General features: G+C 45.9%; 1 protein-coding gene across 6 annotated transcripts; it reads left to right on the top strand.

The window, feature by feature from the left end:
* The first annotated feature begins 1,741 nt into the window (after positions 1–1,741).
* On the top strand, positions 1,742–20,833 carry SLC34A1 (solute carrier family 34 member 1). 6 transcript variants are annotated; one of them, XM_081903541.1, is made up of 14 exons: positions 1,748–1,820; positions 2,004–2,113; positions 2,315–2,431; positions 3,083–3,277; positions 10,847–10,975; positions 13,752–13,895; positions 14,299–14,410; positions 14,886–15,081; positions 15,752–15,847; positions 16,949–17,051; positions 17,206–17,373; positions 17,550–17,666; positions 18,110–18,234; positions 19,199–20,833. In XM_081903541.1, exons 3-14 carry the CDS (start codon positions 2,329–2,331, stop codon positions 19,736–19,738), a joined length of 2,028 nt encoding a protein of 675 aa, XP_081759667.1. In that variant the 5' UTR covers positions 1,748–1,820; positions 2,004–2,113; positions 2,315–2,328; the 3' UTR covers positions 19,739–20,833. The 6 variants fall into 6 exon arrangements, with proteins under 6 accessions (XP_081759666.1, XP_081759667.1, XP_081759671.1 ...); XM_081903540.1 differs by lacking the exon at positions 2,004–2,113 and having other exon boundaries at positions 1,742–1,820; XM_081903545.1 differs by lacking the exons at positions 1,748–1,820; positions 2,004–2,113; positions 2,315–2,431; positions 3,083–3,277 and adding an exon at positions 6,834–7,503.
* The last annotated feature ends 405 nt before the right edge of the window (positions 20,834–21,238 follow it).

The raw sequence follows: 21,238 nt of genomic DNA, 5'->3' as shown, positions 1-21,238 counted from the left end.
ACCAGCCACATAGAACCAACATGCTTAAGTCTAATTGATGCATGAATGGGTTAACACCATAGAGTAAGCTGTCCTGCCAGGCTTAGCTCAGTAACTCCCCCTCACCTTGGGAGGAAGGTTATCAATCCTATTGTTCACCTTCAGTCTACCTGAGAAGCTCAGCATGTAGAGAGGCTAAGCTTGTTCTTGCTTAGTTACATGGCTCTCACAAGCCATTCTTAAGTTTCTATACCAATAATGTAGGAACTTTCACTACTTTGTAACTGCTAAGTTTTACTGCCTGTGCAACCTATTCTGAAGCACATGAATCTGACCTTTGGAGAGTTTGTAAGTCAACCCTTGTTTTAAACCTTTTTAAGGATTCTACATTAACCCTTGTTTTAATTTACCTCATGTGTGGTATTTTTCTATGCTCAGGGAGAGGGAAGCTCTGGAAGGAACTTTACCTTGATGCATATTTTGTGATTTTAAATCTCTGCTGGGGTTCACTCACCAATGAGTACTTACCCCAATCCTGGATCTTGGATCTCCAGGGAAGTTTCCACTCTGTATCATTTTTCTTTTGAACCAACAGTAACTCTGATCACAGCACTGCAATGATGAAAAGTTCTGTAGTTCCCTATCACACCACTTAAAGACAAAGGAGCTTCATTCCAAAGTGGAATCCCAGCCATGATAAAAAATATAGGGGGGGGGGGAGTTCCACATTGGCTATGGTGAGAAATATGCTTGAATTGTATTTTCTTAGCCAACTCTCACTCTGTCTTAGCTGAACACATCCACAGCTTGTTTGATTTACCATAGAATGAGACATTAAAACTTCTGTACTATCCAATTTCCTATTTCTGATCCAAAATAATCTCCTTTATGAGTCTTCAAAGCTGTGTGATAGGAAACTACAGCTTTTTTCATCATGGCAGAGTGCTTTCTTGACTGAGTCGTGGAAGATCTCCTGCCTGCCTTGGGAGAGTGGTGCCCTGACTGACTCCAGCTTGGGGGGGTTATTGATATTAATTCTTTGTGTCCTTATTTTAGATTTTTCTCATGATTTATGTGGAATTAGTTAAATTTGGTTGTGAAATTTTTGATATGTTATTGTTTATGGCTACTTATAATTATGTAATTTTTTGTATGTTGCAAGCCACCTTGACCATGGTTCTAACTTTGGAAAGGCGGCTTGCAAATGAATGGATGGGTGATTTTCTGTAGATCTGGATGATGTTTTAGTAGATTCCACATCTGCTTGTTTTCTGCGGCTAGGCCAGACACTCTGCATGTTTAATCAGCTGTTCCTATTTATGATTATATATGCCTGATGCTCCATTTTTTCATCTGAAATATAATTGAAATGCTGGCGTTGGTTTCTAGATCCCAACTGAATATGAAGCTACTAGTGCTTCCTGCCCTGGGAACATTTTCCAATATAAAAGGATGATGTGATTTTTCTTGAGAAGCTGTGACTGAATGTCACTTTGAGATCCCAGCATGGGAGGCGTGCCATCATCGTGTGTCCACAATGGGGCCAGGAGCAGGTTAGCATCTAGGGCAGCCCTAGAGTCTGCTTGTATCCATGTCTCTTAAACACAGCACAAGTCGTCTTGTTCCACAACACAGGCTGATGCAGAAGTTAGCAATTAACTAAAGGAATTTCTGAGGAGGAGGGGAGTGCGGGATGGCTCTGAGGGGCAGCACAAGACTCTTTAGACTTTGCTCCTATCCCGTGTATAAAGGACACCTTGTGTTTCACCAGCCATTTTGCCTTCGAGGGAAGCGTGGATGTAGGGAGTGACCTTGAGCCCTGGGTGGCCTACCTGAAGCAGGTAAGGGAACAAGTAGGGACAAGAGTCTAGGGAAGCGCTAAGGGACCAAGGCTGAGGCAACCTGGGACAACCAGCCAACCAAGAAGGGCACCTTCACCAGGCATGGATTTGGCAGCTGAATTCAAGCCACTCTAAAACAGGCTCTTGGCCCTCTGATACACTGAAACCCAGAATGTCTCATAGGATGACCAGCACAATGCCAGGCAGGACTTCACTAGTTATATCCATACCAGGCTGAACCCATCTGACCTTTTGGATAGTGTGGTTTCTCTCTCAAACTGCTGAAACCTCAGGTAGGGACTCTTTTCTGTTAGCCTTGAAAGTCATATGGAACTAGCCTGAAGCAAATGCTATGCAAATGATTGCAATAGTATTCTGGGCCCCTGGGGGGGACACCTATTTGAACAAGAGCCATGCCTTCTTGCTGCATGTGGGTGAAGCAGCTGGCACTTACTTGCAAGCAAGACCCTTGTTTATGACCTATGTCTGTTCAGATTGGCAGGCAACGATGTTACCTTATGGAAGAGAGAGTCCAGTCCAATGCCGCCGACCTACAGGAGGAGGAAGGGTCTTGCGGGCACCACCGTATTCCTACTGCCCCAGCCCCCAAGGTACTTAGCACGGGTGCCGACTCCTGCACCTGACTGTTCATCGTACAGCACACTTGATGAGCCTGACCTCTTATTCACCCTCTTATTCACTCTGCCTTCTTCTTGTCTTCCCTCTCTCTTCTGGAAGTACTGGGGGTTTGCTTGTTTTCTGTACAGTTAACTCTCAAATAGAGCTGTGTCTAGTCTACTTATTGCTAAAACAAAAGCAGAAGCCACAGCAGGTGCAAGGACGACAGCAGCTCACCTGTGGGAAGGGATAAATATGGTACTTCCACAACCTTGTGTCCTCCACATATTTGTTAGACTCCAACTCCCAACCACCCCGGTCAACATGGCCAGTGGTAATGAGAGTTACAATCCTACAAAATCTGGAGGACACTAGGATAGTCTGTTACTTTGGGTATTACATTTTCCTGGGGAGGTATTGGGGCGCTTAAATATGGCACTGAAGATGGCCTTTTTTTGGGGGGGGGGAGATGCTGGCCTATCATGGGATGGTGCAGCAGGATTTCTTTCTGCTGGATCCTTTTTCGTTGATTAGTTCCAAGGATAGTCTCCAGAGATGCTACTAGTTTCTCTGTGAACTGCTTTACTCACAACAGGATATCCTGACTTGGGACACAAGTTAGTAATCCACATCTTTCTCCATAGCTCTACAGAGGATCCCTGACCCTAGAGCATATCTGTTCCCCACAGTCAGTACTGTGAGTCATCTGGACCATGAGTACCTGTGCCCAGGTTCTCCTGGGAAGTTGTCTGAAACCATGGAGAAGTATGAACTGGACATTCATTCCTCCAAGCCATGGAAGGGCCCCCACGCAGGCTTGGATGAAGGGCAGAAACCAGGTAAGAGAAATATGCACAGGGCCCTGCTAGACATAAGCAGCTGTACTGGAGCTCCCTCCATTATTCAGTCTGTTTATTTATTATTGTAAGCAGGGAACATGGGGCCCTCCAGATGTTGTAAAACTACAACTCCCTATATTTGCAAAAATAATTGTAAAAATCCCAAAACATCTCACATCACCCGTGACTGTTGGCCATCTTATTTATTTTTTATATTTTTAAAATTGAATATAGATACAGCCATATACCTGGAGGTCTCAGGGTGGTTCATCTTGGCTGAGGCTGTTGGGATTCAGAGTACAACACCAGCTGGAGGGCCAAAGGTTCCCCACCTTTGTTTTAAATATGTATGCCCAATTTTAAAAACAACCTTTTTTCCAAAGCAGTTTACAAGGAGTAAAACTGATTAAATACAAAATGTATTCTGTATAACGTTACATCCTGTTAACATTCAAACCAAAGAAGACAGCATAAAGGGGGTAGAAAGTAAGAGGAAGCATGGCAGACCTCCCCAGGCTGTGTATTCCGCAACTGCGATTCCACCATTACTAAGGCCCTGTGAGTATCTGCATATCTCATAACCTGGGTGAGTTCACATAGGCAGAGGCGGTCCAAAAGCTATCCCTGCCCTTTTATCTAGCTGGAGGGCATGCTCCAGCAGCGCACATCTGAGAAATAGTACAAAAGAGGAGAGCTAGCCAAGTTGCCAAAGGGCACTGAGATGCAAAGTCAGGATTGCGAAAGTCACAACGTCTCCATGTACAGTGGTACCTCGGGTTACAGACACTTCAGGTTACAGACTCTGCTCACCCAGAAATAGTACCTCGGGTTAAGAACTTTGCTTCAGGATGAGAACAGAAATCGTGCAGCAGCAGCGCGGCAGCAGTGGGAGGCCCCATTAGCTAAAGTGGTGCTTCAGGTTAAGAACAGTTTCAGGTTAAGAACGGACCTCCAGAACAAATTAAGTTCTTAACCAGTGGTACCACTGTATCTTTCCAAGAAGGTATCAACTAGATCAGGGGTAGCAAACATAGCACCCTCCAGATATTGTTGGACTCCAGCTCTCATCAGCCCCAGCCATCAGAGGTGATGGGAACTGAAGTCCAGCAACATCCAGAGTCACCAAGTTAACTTCTGAACTAGCTCAAGGGTAGCTATCAAATTCCATCATGGGGAACCTCTCTAAATCCAGTATGTGGTAGTGAAGGTGGGGTGGAGGGGAGAGGTTTGTTTTCCTAGGGAGAAATTAAGGGCCTCGTCAAACAACGTTCTGTTATTCAGCGAATGTATTCTGATTTATTGGGCGGGATCCAGATCTCTTCCTTCAAGCTAGTATTGTTGCAGTGTGATATGACGTTATCCTGAGATTCAAGCAGAATTGTTTCACGTAGAGGGTCCCCTGTCCCTACAGCTACAGTCTCCGTACGCTCGGGTTGCCATATCTTGAAGAGCAAAAAAGAGCTGCTGCCAGCCCAAGCCGTGGAAAGAGGAGCACAGGGCTGCTGCTGCACCCACACACCTCTTTTCCTGGCTCAGGCTGGCAGCGGCCACAGATTGCAGAGCAGCCCAAGCCCAAGCTGCTGCCAGCCCAAGTGGAGGCAGGACCCCAGCTCTGAGCTTATCTTTGCTGCTATGCCCTCGCTCCACTGTGGCACTTTGACTTCCAGGCACAGTGCCTTCCCGGGAATGCACATGCCCCCCCAACCCCCAAATACCCTCCCAAACCCAGACATTTCCTTTAAAATGTAAAAATCTGTCCAGATGGGCATGTTGCCCCCCCCCAAAAAGAGGACATGTCCTGGTTTTCCTGGACAACCCAACGGTAGGCTAATGGCACTGCTGTATGTAGTGTTTGTAGCTGTTGCACAAATAACATGGGTTCCTGTTGAATGCTGCCTATAACATCATTGGCAACAGCTCTTTCCGCCCATGCCTCTGCCATTCCATAACCTTAAAAGTGCTTTAGATGCTGCGTCCTCCTCCACAATGCAAATCCAGCATGAGAGTACTTATGTAGAACACACTTTATAGACAATCACCAGCATGGCTTCCCTACGGCAGTGCCTTGCTATTTTGTCATTGATTGAATTTTAATTATTCCTTTTGCTACAAATGTTCAAAGGCATTCTTTTTTGCTGCACGTATGCAGTGTAAGTGAACCCATCTTACGAGCACAGATAATTGCCCAGCTGCCTTTGCAAAGTCCATTGTTGCTAAACCCACAATGTTTAAGAAGTCTGTGAAAAGGGAATGAGGGCTGTTGCGTGCGTTCAAGTAAGGGCGCTGGCAAAACTGAATGTCCCTGCTTAAATGCTTGTGTGCAGGATTGAGGGGGAATGAGTTCCACGTGCTTTGATCCTGTGAGCTACTGCTGCAGCTCCCTTGCCCTGCTCAAGATACCAGAAATTGACCTCGGGGCGAGGGCAGTGACTGCTGCTCCCTAGGCTTCACTAGAAGTTCACAAAAAGTTTGACCTGTTGCAAACATTTGCTTTCAGGGTGAGCTGCAGGATGCTTGTGCATTCACAAAGGGAACTTTGTGAACCCCTCCCGATGAGCCACAGCCACATTCTTCCTTGCGTTTCCATGATCTTTCACTTAGTATTCACTGCCTGGTCAGAATATAGAAATATGGGAATCTTCCTTATACCAGATCAGACTGTTTCTCTGTTTAGCCTAGTATTCCAGGTATCTTCAACTTTTCAGATCCAGGACCCACTTTTAACCCAAACAAGAATTTACATGGTGCTAGTGCTCCTGTTGTGACCCATATTGTACTAGTGGGTCCTGACCACCACTTGAATTCCAGTGGACTCTACTCTTACCTACGATAGCTTTCAAAGAGTCTCAGGCAGATGTTTCACACAGCACCTGCCTCACTTGAGGTCACCACCTTACTGATGCTAAGCAGATCTAGGTCTGGTTAGTACCTAGAGATGTGGCTGCCTGGGAGCCACCTTGGTTGGCCATGATGCCATGGTGGAAGATAGGTGGAATATAAATGTTGGACATGAAGAAGACAACAATGAAGAAGACGATGCACCTTGTACAGCAGGGATGGATAAGTTGTGTTCTTTCCCATGCTTTGGACTACAACACCCATCATCCCTGACCACTGGCCATGCTGACTGATGAAAACTGGAGTCCTATAATACCTGCAGGTCTCTCCATCTCTGGCATGCACTATTGCTGTTTTGCAGAAGATTACTGGTTTGGTTGCTTCCATACTAGCTTTTTCCAGCATTGCTGTCCAGTCACTCAGATTTTATGAAGTATCCAGATGGTGAAATTGTCAGCTCATTGCATTCCAGTGTTTCTCACTTGATTTGTTTTTGCTGCTATTATTATTATTATTATTATTATTATTATTATTATTATTATTATTAAGCATCGGCCTGTCTAGAGCTTTTTAGGGATAAATTTAACTGAACACTTCCTGTTGACAGGCTCAGCATGAATTATTAATTCCAGGTGTACCAGGTAAAGCTCTCAGCAATGAATATCCTTTTTCCCCCCTTGCTTATCTTAATTGCCCCAATACTACCCTACATTCCTGAGGTGGAGGGTAGAAAGAAGGCTTAAATTATTAATACCTTTTTCAATTTAAATTTTCTGTTGTGAAACAGTGCTATTTCTCTAAAGAAATAATGGAGAAATCAGTAATCAAAGCCTCCCTCACTAATCCCCAGGTACAGAAACTGATATTGAGGCAATTAAGAGAAACCATTCAAGGGGCAATAAACAAAGTATTTGTTGCTAATCCACACCTCTAGCAATAAAACGGGCTGACTCTACACAAGCAGCAAACTTTTAATTAACAGTAGTGGCAATCTCTGCTGAACGGGAATTAGCTGTGAGTAAACATTATAAGAAGGTCTCTTGGCCATAAGATACGGCACCAATGAGTAATACAGAGCTGTAATAAGTGCTTGTGCGCACCTCCCTTTTAATTTCCCTTGTAGTGAAGTGCAGAAAAGCAATGCCTCAACAGCACTCAAGAGCCCAAGTGTGGTAGCCACCATTATGCTTTGAGTTTCAAACAACAGGCAGAAAAAAAGAAGTCTTGTTTACATCCTTTTTCAGTAAATGGGTTGCATCTTGGATTCTGTGTGTTCACCCTGACCACAGGCCCCTGTCCTTAACAGACAAAGCTTCAAAGGGGAGGCCCTCCCATTTATGTATAACCAGAAGGGACTGCAGCCATCACCTCAGTGGTACCAAGGCAAGGTGCAATGGGAGGGAGGCGTGGCAAGTTGCTATGGAGACCGTGCCACGTCTTCCTGTCAGAGAGAGGGCCCGGGTGTCATGTGACATGGAAGCAGCACTCCTGCCATGTCTGCCAGGGGCCTTTCTGAGGAGAGGACGGGGAGGAGACCGCCAAGGAGCCCTCCCTGGTGGCTCCTGGCATGGGAACTAACGTGCAGACCAGCAGCGCAGGAGGAGGGTGCTGTAAACAGGTTCTGTTCTGGAGCTGAGGCCTTGGGCCAGGGGGAGAGCCACATCCATGGGCAGACGCAGGGAACCTGTGGCCGTCCAGAGACAGTTGGACTACAGTTCCACCTATTCCCTGACTATGGGTCTTGCTGGCTGGGGCTGATGGGAGGTTCCCAATATCAGGAGGGCCTCCGGTCTCCCAGCCCTACCCTTGGGCAAGAGGGCAGTGACCACTTCTGGTGGGCTAGGCATACTATGCTACTTGGGCAAAATTGTTACCTGTAATAATAATTTTATTATTTGTAATCCACCCATCTGGCTGGGTTGCCCCAGCCACTCTGTACCAGGTTTTTCAGGATTAGGTGACCATAAACCATAGCCCAAAGATACAACTGTGTTCACAGAGGGGCTTAATTTTCTTCGAGGAACAGCCTAAGGCTACCACCCCAAATAAGCCCCTTCCCCCAGAAAGTTGTGATACCAAGGGACCAGTGACTCACCCATCCTTGATTTCTGGCCCTTCTACCATCAGTTCCAGGACTGCAGGAGCAGAAATAATGATAAGCCCAGAGCTCATTTGGAAGCCTAAGGCCTCGCTTCCCTCAAGGCTTGGGTAGAGGAGGAGACAAAGACTAGTCACTAGCACATGCTCTGGATCAAGGTGGTGGAAGAAGGTGGGGCAGCTGGGGTCTCAGTCTCTGCCTATGAATTGCTGGTGCAACAGCTTCTCGCCCAGCTTTGCTGACCCAGCCCTGCATTTGCTGTCTCTTCTAGCTCCTTCCCAGCTTTAGCCATCAAATATTTTAGAACATAAGTAGAGGAGTGTCATCCCCCCCCCATCCTCCCATTTTGTGCCTTGGTATACTGGTACTGCTGGTACTGGCTAAATACCTGGCATAAGCTTCATCCACAGCTGCTGGTCAAATTATCATTACTTACATGGCCAGTTTAAAGCATGATTCTAGGGCAGGGATGGAGAATTTGTGGTCCTCTAAGATGTTGTTGGATTTCAATTCCCACCAGTCCCAGCTGGCATTGTCAATAGTCAGGGATGATGGGAGCAACCTTTGAAGAGCCACAGGTTCCCCAACCCTGTTTCTAGGAACTAGCCCAGTTCCCTCCTTTCCCCCAATACTTCAGCTTCCCTTATAATAGCATGTCATTTATCTTGCTGTTGCAGTTTGCTTCGTAGCTCATTGGCTATTTAGCATTTAATCACTATATAATTAGAAATGTGGACACAACTTGATTTTTTGTCTTCTAATATCAGGAGAAGTGAGACTGAGCTATGCTTGTGCAAGAACAAAAAATAGCACAGAATATCTGAGAAACTCCCTAGATACAAACAAAGCAGTGGGGGACATTTTCACAATCACATACTGTTCCTCCATGTACTGTATGTTAAGTCTTAAGCTTTTTTCCTCAGCCAGTATGACCAAACTGCCAACTGCTTATGTGTGTGAACTTTCATTTCAAATTATAAAATCTGTGGGTCATTCCAACCTGCTAGATAACACAGTGTGTGCAATGAGCCAATACTTTAATGTTGACTATTACTTCTTTTAAGACAGTGATGGGATTCTGTGGCCTTCTAAATGCTGTTGGACTCTCAACTCCCATCAGTCCCAAACAGCACGGCTAATAGTCACAGGGATTATGGAAGTTGTAGTCAAACAACATCTAGATAGCCACAACTTCTCCATCCCTGTTTCAAGAAAGCAATTTTAATTCGGAGCATGTCCCACTGAAGTCAGTGAGTCACTTCTGAGTAAACTGGCATACAATAGGGTTGCATATTATAGGATGCAGCTGAGGAAATAAAGACTGTAAGTTCAACTAGCTACCGTTATGTCTGTTATCTTAATCAAGCTGATAAGGACTTTCACCATCACCCTTAACTCTGGCCTAACAAATATCCTAACATTCACCATTAAACCCAAAATAAACAGAAGATGTGAGCATTTGTAAAAGTCAAAACCAGGGTCAGAATGCCTGAAGGGTATTGTGTGCAAAGCCGTAGATACAACTTCATCATGAATCAGTAATGATTCCCTGCTTGTTAGACTTGATGTGAGACATCAAGGCTGTGTAACAGTGACAACGACACACAATCTGTTTCCAGCTGATAAATATTGAGAGAGAACATTTCCCACAGAGAAGTCTCCCTTGAGAGAAACAGCTGAGGCATAGGATTGTGCAAACTAGCTCAAACGTTTGCTGACCCCCATCTCTCTCACACTGCCCTTCGGTCAGAGTTAAGGTGCTCATGTTGTGTTAGGACGCACTTCCTTTGCATTGTTCTCAGTTGCCCATGCTGGCTGCGTGGGTGCCTGAAGGATTGCAGTTCCCACTTCTGTCCATTTCCCTGCTGCGAAGCACTCAGCATTTATAGAAAGATGATTGGCAGGTTCCTTACTGTTACTAAGCAACCCACACTGGAGTTGAAATGAAATGGGTTTGTTTTTAGAACTGGAATGCCAGTCTGACTAAATGATGCCTCTCCTCCACCTCCCTCTTAGTGCAGATTGGGGCACAAGCTGACCTGGTGGTCATTTTGTGCTTTTGCTTTGTACCTTTCCTCGTTGTTGTTTTTTTGTATTCTGGTTACAGGGACTGAAAAAAATCTCCCTGCAGAGATTCAGGGCTCATCCAGACTTCCTGTTGCACCATGTTTTCCAGGCTCAGGTCCGGAATTTAAATCTCCATGTCCATGTGTTTGGCTTTTCTTTCCCCCTCGACACTTTCCCTGGGAAAACTCACATTTTACCGGTGAATCGGAGCAATTGGCAATCCTCAGTGGAAGCTCAAGTTTCACCCACACTTCTGTTTATCTTGTGCCTAGAAAGCATGTGTCCGAGCGGGTTTCCTGTGCTCTTCTCCTTTCCAAGAAAAAACTCACTCTTTAGCAATATATCAGAACAAATGGCAATCTGGGGAATACCTGAATTGCCCTTTGCTCTGATGGAGTGTTAAAGAGTGGTTTCCCCCAGGCGAAAGGAGCTGGACAAGATGAAGTATGGAGAAGCCCTAAGTGTGGGGAAACAAGGGAATAATTGGTGGGTGACTTGAGAGGGGACTTGAGAGGCTTCAATTGACCAAGATAATCTCTAACCTAATGTCTATTGTTCCATTGCAGCGCTTGGAAGATGGGCAAGGACCAAATCCATCCTCATCTCCATTCTCAAGGTGCCTCTGATGTTTGGCTTTTTGTACCTGTTTGTGTGCTCCCTTGATCTGCTGAGCTCTGCTTTCCAGTTGGCAGGAGGTGAGGGTCACAATGTATGCCTGTCTCCCCTTCCTCCCTTCCTTTCTCTATAGGGTCCATGGGAATGAAGATGCTTGATCCCCTTCCCTTTGGTCTTATTGCTTCCACTTCCTGCCTTTCTCTGGAACTGGAGTAGGTCCTGCTGAATCCAGGCTATTGCAAAAGAGCCTGAGGTCAACAGCATGGAGAGGGAGAACTGTTTTCTCATTGCTCCCATGGCTAAAGATTGCCAATTCTGGACCCCTTCATCCAGATGTGCTTTTCTTGATGGAGAGTCCAGAATCCTCAGAATCTCTTTCAAAAACAAACCATTTTGCTTAGAACATTTATTTAGTTTTCTAGCGCAACTAGAAAATGACTCATCCAAATAGGAAGCATTTCTGGTTTGCTTTGTCTTGCTGCTTTACAAGCCGCATTTAAATTGTGGTAGGTACATCTGCTACATTTTGTAAGTGGCTCAAGGAAAATTCTGCCTTGCTTTGTAGGCCCTACTTGTCAATGTTAGTATTTCATGCCTCCAATGCTGCAGATGTGATTGGTGTAATTCACATGCCTGTCTGGGAAGAGTGTGGGAACGGAAGACAGTCTTATTTCTTCTGCTATGTGTACTGTTACACTGTACTTTTGCTTTTGTTCTGTCTGTTCCCTCTGAGCTGGAAAGCATGCAATGATTCTTTTGTTGGTATGTAGTGTGTAAATAAATACATAGATTAGCTCTACAATGTCTCGTTCTTCTTGCTGTGTTACGCCAGAAGATTAGTGTGCATATATCAGTTGATGTATGTCACTGAAGCGCACTGGAGAAGAAGGGGAATGCCTTTTCTAGAACTGAGCATACCGTAGGAACGCTCAGAGTTTGGGGGCTGCAGGGGCACCCCAGGTTTTTTTCCCAACAGTCAACCCCACCTCTTAGTCCTGAAATGTATTGTCATACCACTTTGTGTTCTCAGTTCAGCGTCTATCGGGGGCAGCGCAATATCTCATTAACCTTGTACTGCATTCTCTTCTTCTTTGGCGATCACTTGTAGCCAAGTAAGATTGTCTTCCATGAATATGGTCTTAACAGTGTGTCCATAGGTGACTGAGGAGGCTAATTCTGAATCTGCACATCCTTCCACAGTGGGGACATAGGTTTTCAGGCAGGAGTTGATCAAAGTGAGAGTTTGCCAAATGTACCTTCCTCTTAGCTTGTTTCTCTCTTTCAGCCTGAGTAAGTGCTTCTTCAAAGTCCATGACACTTTTGGTAGAGGCTATTCTCCAATTGGAGTGCTCGCAGGCCAGTGTTTCCCAGTTGTCAGTGTTTATACTACATTTTTTTAGATTTGCCTTGAGAGCGTCTTTAAACCTCTTGTGTTGTTCACCGGCATTACACTTTCCATTCCTAAGTTGGGAATACAGTAGCTGCTTTGGAGGACGATAATCAGGCAACCAAACAACATGACCAGTCCAAGGAATGTTGAAGAATCATTGCTTTGACACTGGTGATTTTTGCTTCTTCCGATACACTGACATTAATTCGCCTGTCTTACCAAGTGATAGTAATTTTTTTTGAGACACCTGAATCCCAAAATGGTTTTAGACCTTCTATATTGCATTATACCACATTTCATGGTTATGGTGATATTTCAAAATGTGCTCGCAGCAGAATGCTAGAGACTCAGACCCCCAAAAACATATTGCAAGAGGCCTCCAATGACCAAGCATGGCTTTTCTTCTCTGCACAGCTCCTGCTTGTGCCTCCCATATCTCTACTTCTTCCTGATTTTGGGGTCCTGTTATCCCTTTTTCTTGATCAATTTGCATTTCACAGGAGAGGCCCTCTGTCTCTTGAGAAGGGTTATCTTGCTTGGCCTTCTAATAAAGTCACTTAGGTTTCCTTCTATATCAGGGACCTGCTACCAAATACTACTGGATAGCATCATATTCTCCTTTCCACTACCTCATTTCCCTGGCTCTCTATAGTTGGCTCCTTTGTGCTTGCTTGCCTTCCTATCTATGCTGTTGGCAGGGCTGGGCATGGGGAAGTAGAAATCTGGTTTTGAATCAGGTTACATTTGTATCCCATTCAGTTGCAGGGAGAGGGACCCATGTGGACTCATAGTGTCCACATGGCTGGGTGGCCAACGGTAGGTGGAGCCTAAGCCAACGACTGGTGGAGCAACTAATTTTACTTTTGCCCCCCCTCCTCCTCCTCCCTGCTGAATTATGCAAGGGCAACACTGGGACAAAGGAGGAGGCAGCTGACAGCCAAGGGCATCCCCTGGCTGGATGTAATCAAGAAGGCAGGCAGGCGGGGGCTGGCTGAGGGGCAGACTTAAGTTGGTGAGGCACTTCTTGCCTAGGTGGAGAATGGAGAAAGATGTGTGGAGCAGGCAGAAAGCTCTTACTTTTGCATGGCTGCTATGTAACCTACTGTACAAAGTCAAGAGTCACATCCACTGCTCTACCCACTTTGGCCTCTGGCCCCACCAACCACCGGCGTGTGGCCTCTGGAAGGTCCCCCACAAGGGAATGTGGCCCTTGGTCTGCAAAAGGTTCCCATTCATGGTCAATCGAGAGAAGCATAAACAACCTTCTACTTACATGTTTCCTTCCTTAGTGAAAAGCAGCTAAAGTCGGGAGTGGACGAATGCTGGGGAGGAGGAACTTACTTAAGGATTTCAATTCCAGCCAGCTTGTTGCTGCTAGAAATCCCTTCCCCAATTTTTGAGCAAATGTGGAAACATTTGGGTCTTACCAAGTGCTCACACAGAGACTTCTGTCTTCTGCCCCATAGGTAAAGTAGCCGGGGACATTATCAATGACAACGCCATCCTCTCCAACCCAGTGGCAGGGCTTGTGGTGGGAATCCTGGTCACCGTCCTGGTTCAGAGCTCCAGCACCTCCAGCTCCATCATCGTCAGCATGGTCTCCTCGGGGCGTGAGTCATTCTGGCAAACATCAATGTAGAAGGGAGAGGATGTTTCTGGAGGTGTGGCTTCATGTGGGTGCAGGAGAAATTAGGTTGCATGCTCCCCGCTACTCCGTTCCCTCATTTGATTCTTGTATGTCTACTGGCATCACTGTAGCCATCAATTTGCCTTGGCAGCATTTTCATACTTTGCTGTTATCACAAGGTATCTTTGAATTTGGCTGGGAGTGGGAGATGGATGAAATCTGAATGGGATGTGTGCAGGGCTGAGGAGGAAGGAAGAAGAAGACAGCACATGTTGGGGCACCATAGAGAGGTTGTTTGCTTGAAACCTCACTCTGTTTCTAGTGCCCCAGATGGGGTACGGAGTCAGAGTACCCAGAAGGCACTGCCCTTGCCCTTTCCTTCCTAGTGCTGGAGGTACGTTCCGCCATCCCCATCATCATGGGTTCCAACATTGGCACTTCAGTCACCAACACCATTGTGGCACTGATGCAGTCCGGTGACAGAGATGAATTTAAGAGGTGAGTGTTGTGGTGGGCATGCAACGGCAGCAACCAGTGGGACTGTTGAAAAGTGGAGATTGGTGTGGGCTGCATCTATGGGGTATTTTAGAGAGAAAGCCAGTTGTAGTGCAGCTGACAGAGATGGGTGAAGACCTGGAATTAGTAGGGGATCAGAGGCGCTTGGAAACTTTACGGTGACTGAAGTTCCTGAGGCCCATAGGAACTGACTGGGGCAACGAGCAACAAGACCATCTTAACAAGGGAATAACCGTACCTTCGACTGACTGTGTAGGCCGAGTAGACAGACAAAGAGATGGAGTGGATGGATGGACTGGAGAGAGATTTGGCCATGCAGAGGGAAATTGTTTGGCAACACAATGGTAACATGAAGTATCTGATATTTGGACCATTGCCCATTTGAGACCATCCCCATCATTCTCATCCCCGCACTGCTACAGTTCACATCAATGATGGCTTCTCTACTGCCTTTCAGAGCCTTTGCAGGGGCCACCTTACATGACTGCTTCAACTGGTTGTCAGTGCTGGTTTTGCTGCCTCTTGAAGTGGCCAGTGGCTATCTGCACTACCTCACCACGGTGACTGTGGCAACTCTCAACTTCCCCAGTGGACAGGACGCTCCAGAGCTTCTGAAAGTAATCACAAAGCCCTTCACTAGCCTTATTATCCAGGTGTGTGTTGTTGGCAAGTCGTGCGTGGTCTCTTTGGGCTTTGTCACAAGAGAAATAGCCATCTCCCCATGCTTGGGACCCTGGCCATGTCCTTATCCTCCATTCTACCTTCCAGTTCTTTCTCTAGGTGTTGAGTGTCAGGAGCCTAGCCTTTGTCTACATCTAAGGACTGTGGATCTGTTGGTCTCTGTGAAGTTCATACCTTCAATAAATTGTGGGGCTACTGAAAGATAATTATTTGGCTGCTGGTAAAGGGTCTATGTCCAAGATGCTGTAAAGCAAAGTAGGAAAAGGGATTTGGTAGCCAATAGTTGAGGGGGAAATGGGGAGCCAAGCAAGTCCTGCTTTACTCACTTCAGGTCACAACTCATGCAATGGGAGAAATGTTATTCTCTTATGGTGCAAGATATTGTGATGGGGACAGCCTTGGCAGGGGGAAGCCCAGGCAGGTGTTGCAGTCAGTTCCCTAAGAACCCAGCTCAATTCCATAGCTTCAAGCTGATATAAAAATTGCTAGTCTGTTTGTCCAGGATTTCTAAAGAGAACATAAATTTCCAGACACTCTATGCCAGGGGTCTGCTTCTCCTTCTCTTCCTTTTACGGGAAACTTTGGGCTCTCTGTCTCCCATCCCTGACAGCATATCCATTATCTTTCCCCCTGTTCCCACAGCTGGATAAGACAGTGATCACCGGCATTGCTACAGGTGACGAGAGTTTGCAAAACAAGAGTCTGATAAAGGTGTGGTGTAAAGCATCAGCTCCACAGGTGAGAGTTCAGGGTGTGTGTGGCCGGGGTGATGCGATGGGAGGGCTAGAAGCAGTAGGGGCTGAGTATCAGAATGTGCTGATGGTCCTGGCAGAAGACTTCAAGTCAGCGACTCAACATTTAACTACACAGTCCAGAAATTGATTAATGAGACACCTTTGGGCATTTTGGAGAACGCAGTGTGAACAATTTCTATTTCTGTGCAAGGTTGCACAGATCCTAGGGCACAATTGTGCTTTTTGGAGACAACAAAGCAGGAATGTTGGGGTGTGAGAGATGACATTGACCCGGTTCGCAGATCCTATTAAACCACCGTTAAAATTAAGCCATGGTTTAATGTGCTGGTTCACAGTGCTGAAATCACAGGAGCTTCACTTTTCCCCTGCTCCTGCTGCTACTGTCCCCAGGAAACAAGCCATGATTTGACTTGTCATGTTGTCTTAAGCCAGTGGTGTCCAAACTTTATTCAAAGAGGGCCAACCAAGTTGTTGAGCTTTTTTAAGATTGAAGTTGTGGAGGTTTTTTTTAGGATTTTACCCCAGGAAATAAAATAAAATGCCACAGGGGCTGAATTAAACCAACCAGCGGGCCAGATTAGGCTTCAACCCAAGGACTATAGTCACAGTGCTTAGCCAAAAAGACTGGACTTATGTGAGGTGTTAACACAAGCACACAGAATCATTATGGACAGGCATGGGAGACAATGCATTAAAATGAGCATTATGCGTTGCTATCCATTAAGAGCCATGAACAATTAAGTGCCATTTTAAGGATTAATTGATGCAAGGTTGACAGCATTTAGAGGTTTTACTAGTGGGTTATCTAGAGACTCTTTGAAATAAGGCAAGTACTGTGGTGGAAACCTGACAAAAGAAGGATGATTGGTGTTGGAATTAGCATTGTAGTATTCTTTTGCCTGCTTGAAATAAGTTGGAATGCACAAAGGAAGTAATTTAGGATGGCTAACTGAAATGGCTAAACAGAGACACCAAATATTAACTATAGAACAACAAGGCCTTTTCTGTCTCAGCATGGGTGACTCTTTCCCAAGGTCCACAAAGCGCCTGCATGTGGCTGATGCCTCCCTCCCTTTTTCTACAGATTTCTTCCTTGAGCTCTAGAGGAAGCTTCCTGAACTGCAGCTCCCGTGCCCTATGCAGCTTGGACAGTGCTGGGAACCTCAGCAGGGCTGTGAAAGAGAAATGTAAGAACTGCCAACCCCAGGCAGCAGGACCCTGTTAGAAATGGCAGCTGTACCTGTGCCGTTCCTGTGAAGGCGGCAAGGGAGAATCATGACTTAGGGCAAGAGGAATTGGATTGTTCCTAATGCACTCTCTGCACCTTGCTCCTTCACCTAGGCCATCACCTATTTGTGGACACCACTCTGCCAGACTTGGCTGTGGGCCTCCTGCTGCTGGCTGCCTCACTGATTATGCTGTGCACCTGCCTGATCATGCTGGTCAAGATGCTCAACTCTGTGCTCAAAGGCCATGTGGCCAAAGCAATCCAGAAGGTCATCAACACAGGTAGGCTGGCTGAAACCAGGCCCAGAAAGAACTCCTGGCTCCCTCAGTGGATACCCAGCCGTGAGCCAAAGGGTGTGGAGACTCTCTGGGTTCCAGGCCACCAGAAGTTCACTAATTGGGTTCTCATGGCTGAAGCTATCTGTGGATCTCAGTCTTTCCTCCTTGTTCCTGGGCAGATCTGCCATCCCCTTTTGGCTGGGTTGCTGGCTACTTCGCCATGCTTGTTGGTGCTGGAATGACCTTTATTGTACAGAGCAGCTCAGTCTTCACTTCAGCAATCACGCCACTTATCGGTAAGTCAGCACTTACTCTGGTTCCATGCGCAAGATAGAAGGGATGTGTGTGTTTACACAAAAGGAAACTAAAATGGCTAGACTGACAATAAAGCCTATAAGTCCCGTCTCTCCCACTCTGCCTCTTATGAGGAAGTGGGTCTTCGGATTCCTGAATATCACTAACCCAATATAAGCATTTAGAAAGACCAAGGTGTTGCTGTAGCTTCAGCTAAACAGTAAGTGATGGTGCTGTGAAGCATAGCTAGCTCTGGAATCCCTCAGGAAGAAGATGCCATGAGTAATAGCAGAACATGTCTTGAGGCGCTCTTGCAGTGGCATAAAGGCCAGGTCTTTAAAAAGGAATGTTCCCCGTTGCCTGTTATCTTGAGTGACTGTTGAGGGGAAAGAAAGTGCTGTTTTCCTGATGGTTTTCTCCTTTTTCTTCTTCTTCTGTGGGACAGGCCTTGAGCTGATTAGCTTGGAACGTGCTTATCCACTCACCCTTGGTTCCAACATTGGAACAACCACCACAGCTATCCTAGCTGCCTTGGCAAGTCCAGGAGAGAAGATGGCCAGTGCCTTCCAGGTGAGCAGATGCCCTCTCCCTACTTGGTTAGGGTGGAATTACTTTAGAAGAGCATACCTTCCAAGCCAAAGGGTGTGTGTGTGTGTTATGTATACACACACACACACACACACACACATGCATTATATACACAAATGCTGCCAAACAGAACCCACCTTGCACAGTTTGCGCATCCCAGGTCAAATATAGCTGATTTCAGCAACACCCATCTGGTCTTTTATGTATTTCTGTTTACTGCAAATGCAATGAATCTCTGTTTGGGGAAAAGGCAGTATAGAGAAGCAAGCAAGCAAGCAAACAAACAGTTTGTCATGACCGCATTGATCTTGGAAGGGCCAGGGTTATTATTATGTATTACATTTACTGTATTTTTCACTCTATAAGACGCACCAGACCACAAGACACACCTAGTTTTTGGAGGAGGAAAACAAGAAAAAATATTCTGAATCTCAGAAGCCAGAACAGCAAGAGGGATCGCTGCGCAGTGAAAGCAGGAATCCCCCTTGCTGTTCTGGCTTCTGGGATAGCTGCGCAGCCTGCGTTCGCTCCATAAGACGCACAAACATTTCCCCTTACTTTTTAGGAGGGGAAAAAGTGAGTCTTATAGAGCAACAAATACTGTATATCCCACCTTTCTTCCAAGGAGCTCAGGGTGGCATATGTAGTTCTCCCCCACCCCATTTACCCTCACAACAACCCTGTGAGGTCAGTTAGACTGAGAGACTGTGGCCAACCCAAGGTCAACCATTGACCTTCATGGTTGAATGTGAATTTCCACTCTTGTCTGTCAGATGTCAATCCAGCACTCTGGCCGCTGCACCACACTGGCTCTTAAAACATGAAGTGCCAATGGGGAAAGCGGGATTATCTTCTTTACATGCCCTACCTGTTTCAGCCTGGCATGCCATCATTTCTCAGTCTTGCCTCCAGGATGGTTGCTATGTTTCTGTTTTCCCCTCCTCAGATTGCTCTTTGCCATTTCTTCTTCAACATCTCTGGAATCTTACTGTGGTATCCCTTGCCTTGCACCCGTCTGCCCATTCAGATGGCCAGAGCGCTAGGTGAGCAGACAGCCAAATACCGCTGGTTTGCCATCTTCTACCTACTCACCTGCTTCCTGCTGTTGCCATTGCTGGTTTTTGGACTCTCCATGGCAGGATGGCAGGTCCTGGTGGGCGTGGCAGCCCCTTTCCTATGCCTCCTGGCTTGTGTGGCCTTTGTCAACGTCATGCAGTCACGAAGTCCCGGCCGACTGCCCCGGTGGCTCCAGAGCTGGGACTTCCTGCCGTACTGGATGCACTCCTTGCAACCCATGGATGAGCTGATCACTAGGGCCACACGGTGTTGTGCTGGTCGTCGCTCAAGCAGCCAAGAGGAACAGAGTGATTTATCTCCTCAGATTAAAGCCAGTCTCTCAATCACTTCCTTAAAGCAATTGTCACTACCACCAAGGCTCTCTCCCCGACTAAATTTACCAGCAGTGCAAAATGCTACCCACCTGTAACCTGTGTTGGAACATAGCCCCATTGCTGCCTGTAGATAGTGGTGCTCAGCAGAAAAGGAATGGTAGACCTGACCTCTGAAAACAAAGTGTACCTGCCACCGTCTAGGGAAGGGTGTGTGTGTGTGTGTGTGTTGAGCTGCAGTGCTGGTGGCTTCATGTGTGACTTTAGCTGTATGACTGCCATGTGTGTACCTGTCTTCCAGCCATTGTGGATTCTTCTGCCACTGTGTATGACCCGGTATTGAGTGTGTGTGTGTGTGTGTGTCTATAAATGTGCATTCAACTGTTGCTTTAAACATCAGTGTGGCTTGCATCCATGAGTGCAAAATTCAGCCTTTGCAACTGTGTTTGTGTCTCTCAAGGTGAGGGTGTTTTATGTGCAGTGCATTAGATGCCCTGCCATGAGTTGGTTTGGGAAGTTGAGCAAGGTCTAAGCTTGGGATGTTCTGCATGGAGACAGCAGGGAAGTTCTTTCTGTAGCAGCACTGGGGATTATCCTGTGAAGTATTTTTCAGGATGTGCCACACATTTGCAATATATTAAACATAATTATGTAGTGGTGCTTGGAGATCATTCTCCACCCTCCTTTCCTGACAATATGGTGCCAATTGTCTCTTTGTGACCTCTTGTCTCTCTGTGACGGGGGTTCTAGACACTGCTTTAGTAAATATCATCTTTAATTTTTAAAAATTGTTTAGAAGTTTTAAGAAAAGTATTGCTACCTCCCCATTCACATTGCTTTTATATCTGCAGATGAGTCCCGAACAATTTTCTAGGTGGACTATCAAGGTTCAGTAGGATGGGAATGGGATGAGATAAGTGGCTTGAAGGGGCTTCTTTCCATGTATCTTTTGTTGTACGACTTCTTGCTTTCAGTCAAAGTGCAAACCAGAGTTTCGTGGTTCAAATAAAAATCCAGATTGGGAAGAGCTTGATGTTTATTATTTACAAAATTTGGTGCACTATTATCTTTGTCACACACACACACAGCCCGACTCACCCAATGTACAGCAAAGTTGTATAATGCAGATCAACAGCTAGCAGTCAGCAAAAAGAAATTGCACATAAAACAGAAGCCATTTCTTACATATATTTTTTTAAAAGCCAAGTCCTGTGTTGTTAAAGAGAATATGAACACTTAAGAAAGTGCTGCTTTGGATGTGATGTGGGCAAATTCTCTGTTTGAGGCTGTCATCAAAATGCTGCTTTTGAGTTCTGAAGCCTGACCCATACTGCCTTAGGAAAATGTACACACAAGGATAAATTAGGAATGCCTGTGGTTTTTTTTAATGCTTCTAATTGTTCTATATCTCACTAAATAAATTTCTTTTCATTGAAGTTTCAGAACTGATTGTGTGGTTGAGTGTCTTTTAGACTAATTTGAGTTGTCCCAGGCACCTGCATTTTTTCTTCTTTAGATTTTCCCATGCTCCTTTTTCACACGTACCATGTGCTCTCCTCTACAGAATCAGTCTAAGCCACCTACCCACTTCATCACAT

Source organism: Podarcis melisellensis (genome assembly GCF_964234715.1).
Source record: "Podarcis melisellensis genome assembly, chromosome: 2".
Taxonomy (NCBI): Eukaryota; Metazoa; Chordata; class Lepidosauria; order Squamata; family Lacertidae; genus Podarcis; species Podarcis melisellensis.
Note: the sequence above shows the minus strand (reverse complement) of the source record. Positions and strands in the feature narration are given on the sequence as shown.

What these genes read in the sequence shown, in the direction of transcription:
- SLC34A1 (XM_081903540.1), top strand. Translation starts at nt 2,329, where the DNA reads ATGTTACCTTATGGAAGAGAGAGTCCAGTCCAATGCCGCCGACCTACA. An exon ending in CAGCATGGTCTCCTCGGGGC is followed by an intron (nt 13,896 to 14,298) that starts GTGAGTCATTCT and finishes TTTCCTTCCTAG; the next exon opens with TGCTGGAGGTACGTTCCGCC. An exon ending in GTAAAGCATCAGCTCCACAG is followed by an intron (nt 15,848 to 16,948) that starts GTGAGAGTTCAG and finishes CTTTTTCTACAG; the next exon opens with ATTTCTTCCTTGAGCTCTAG.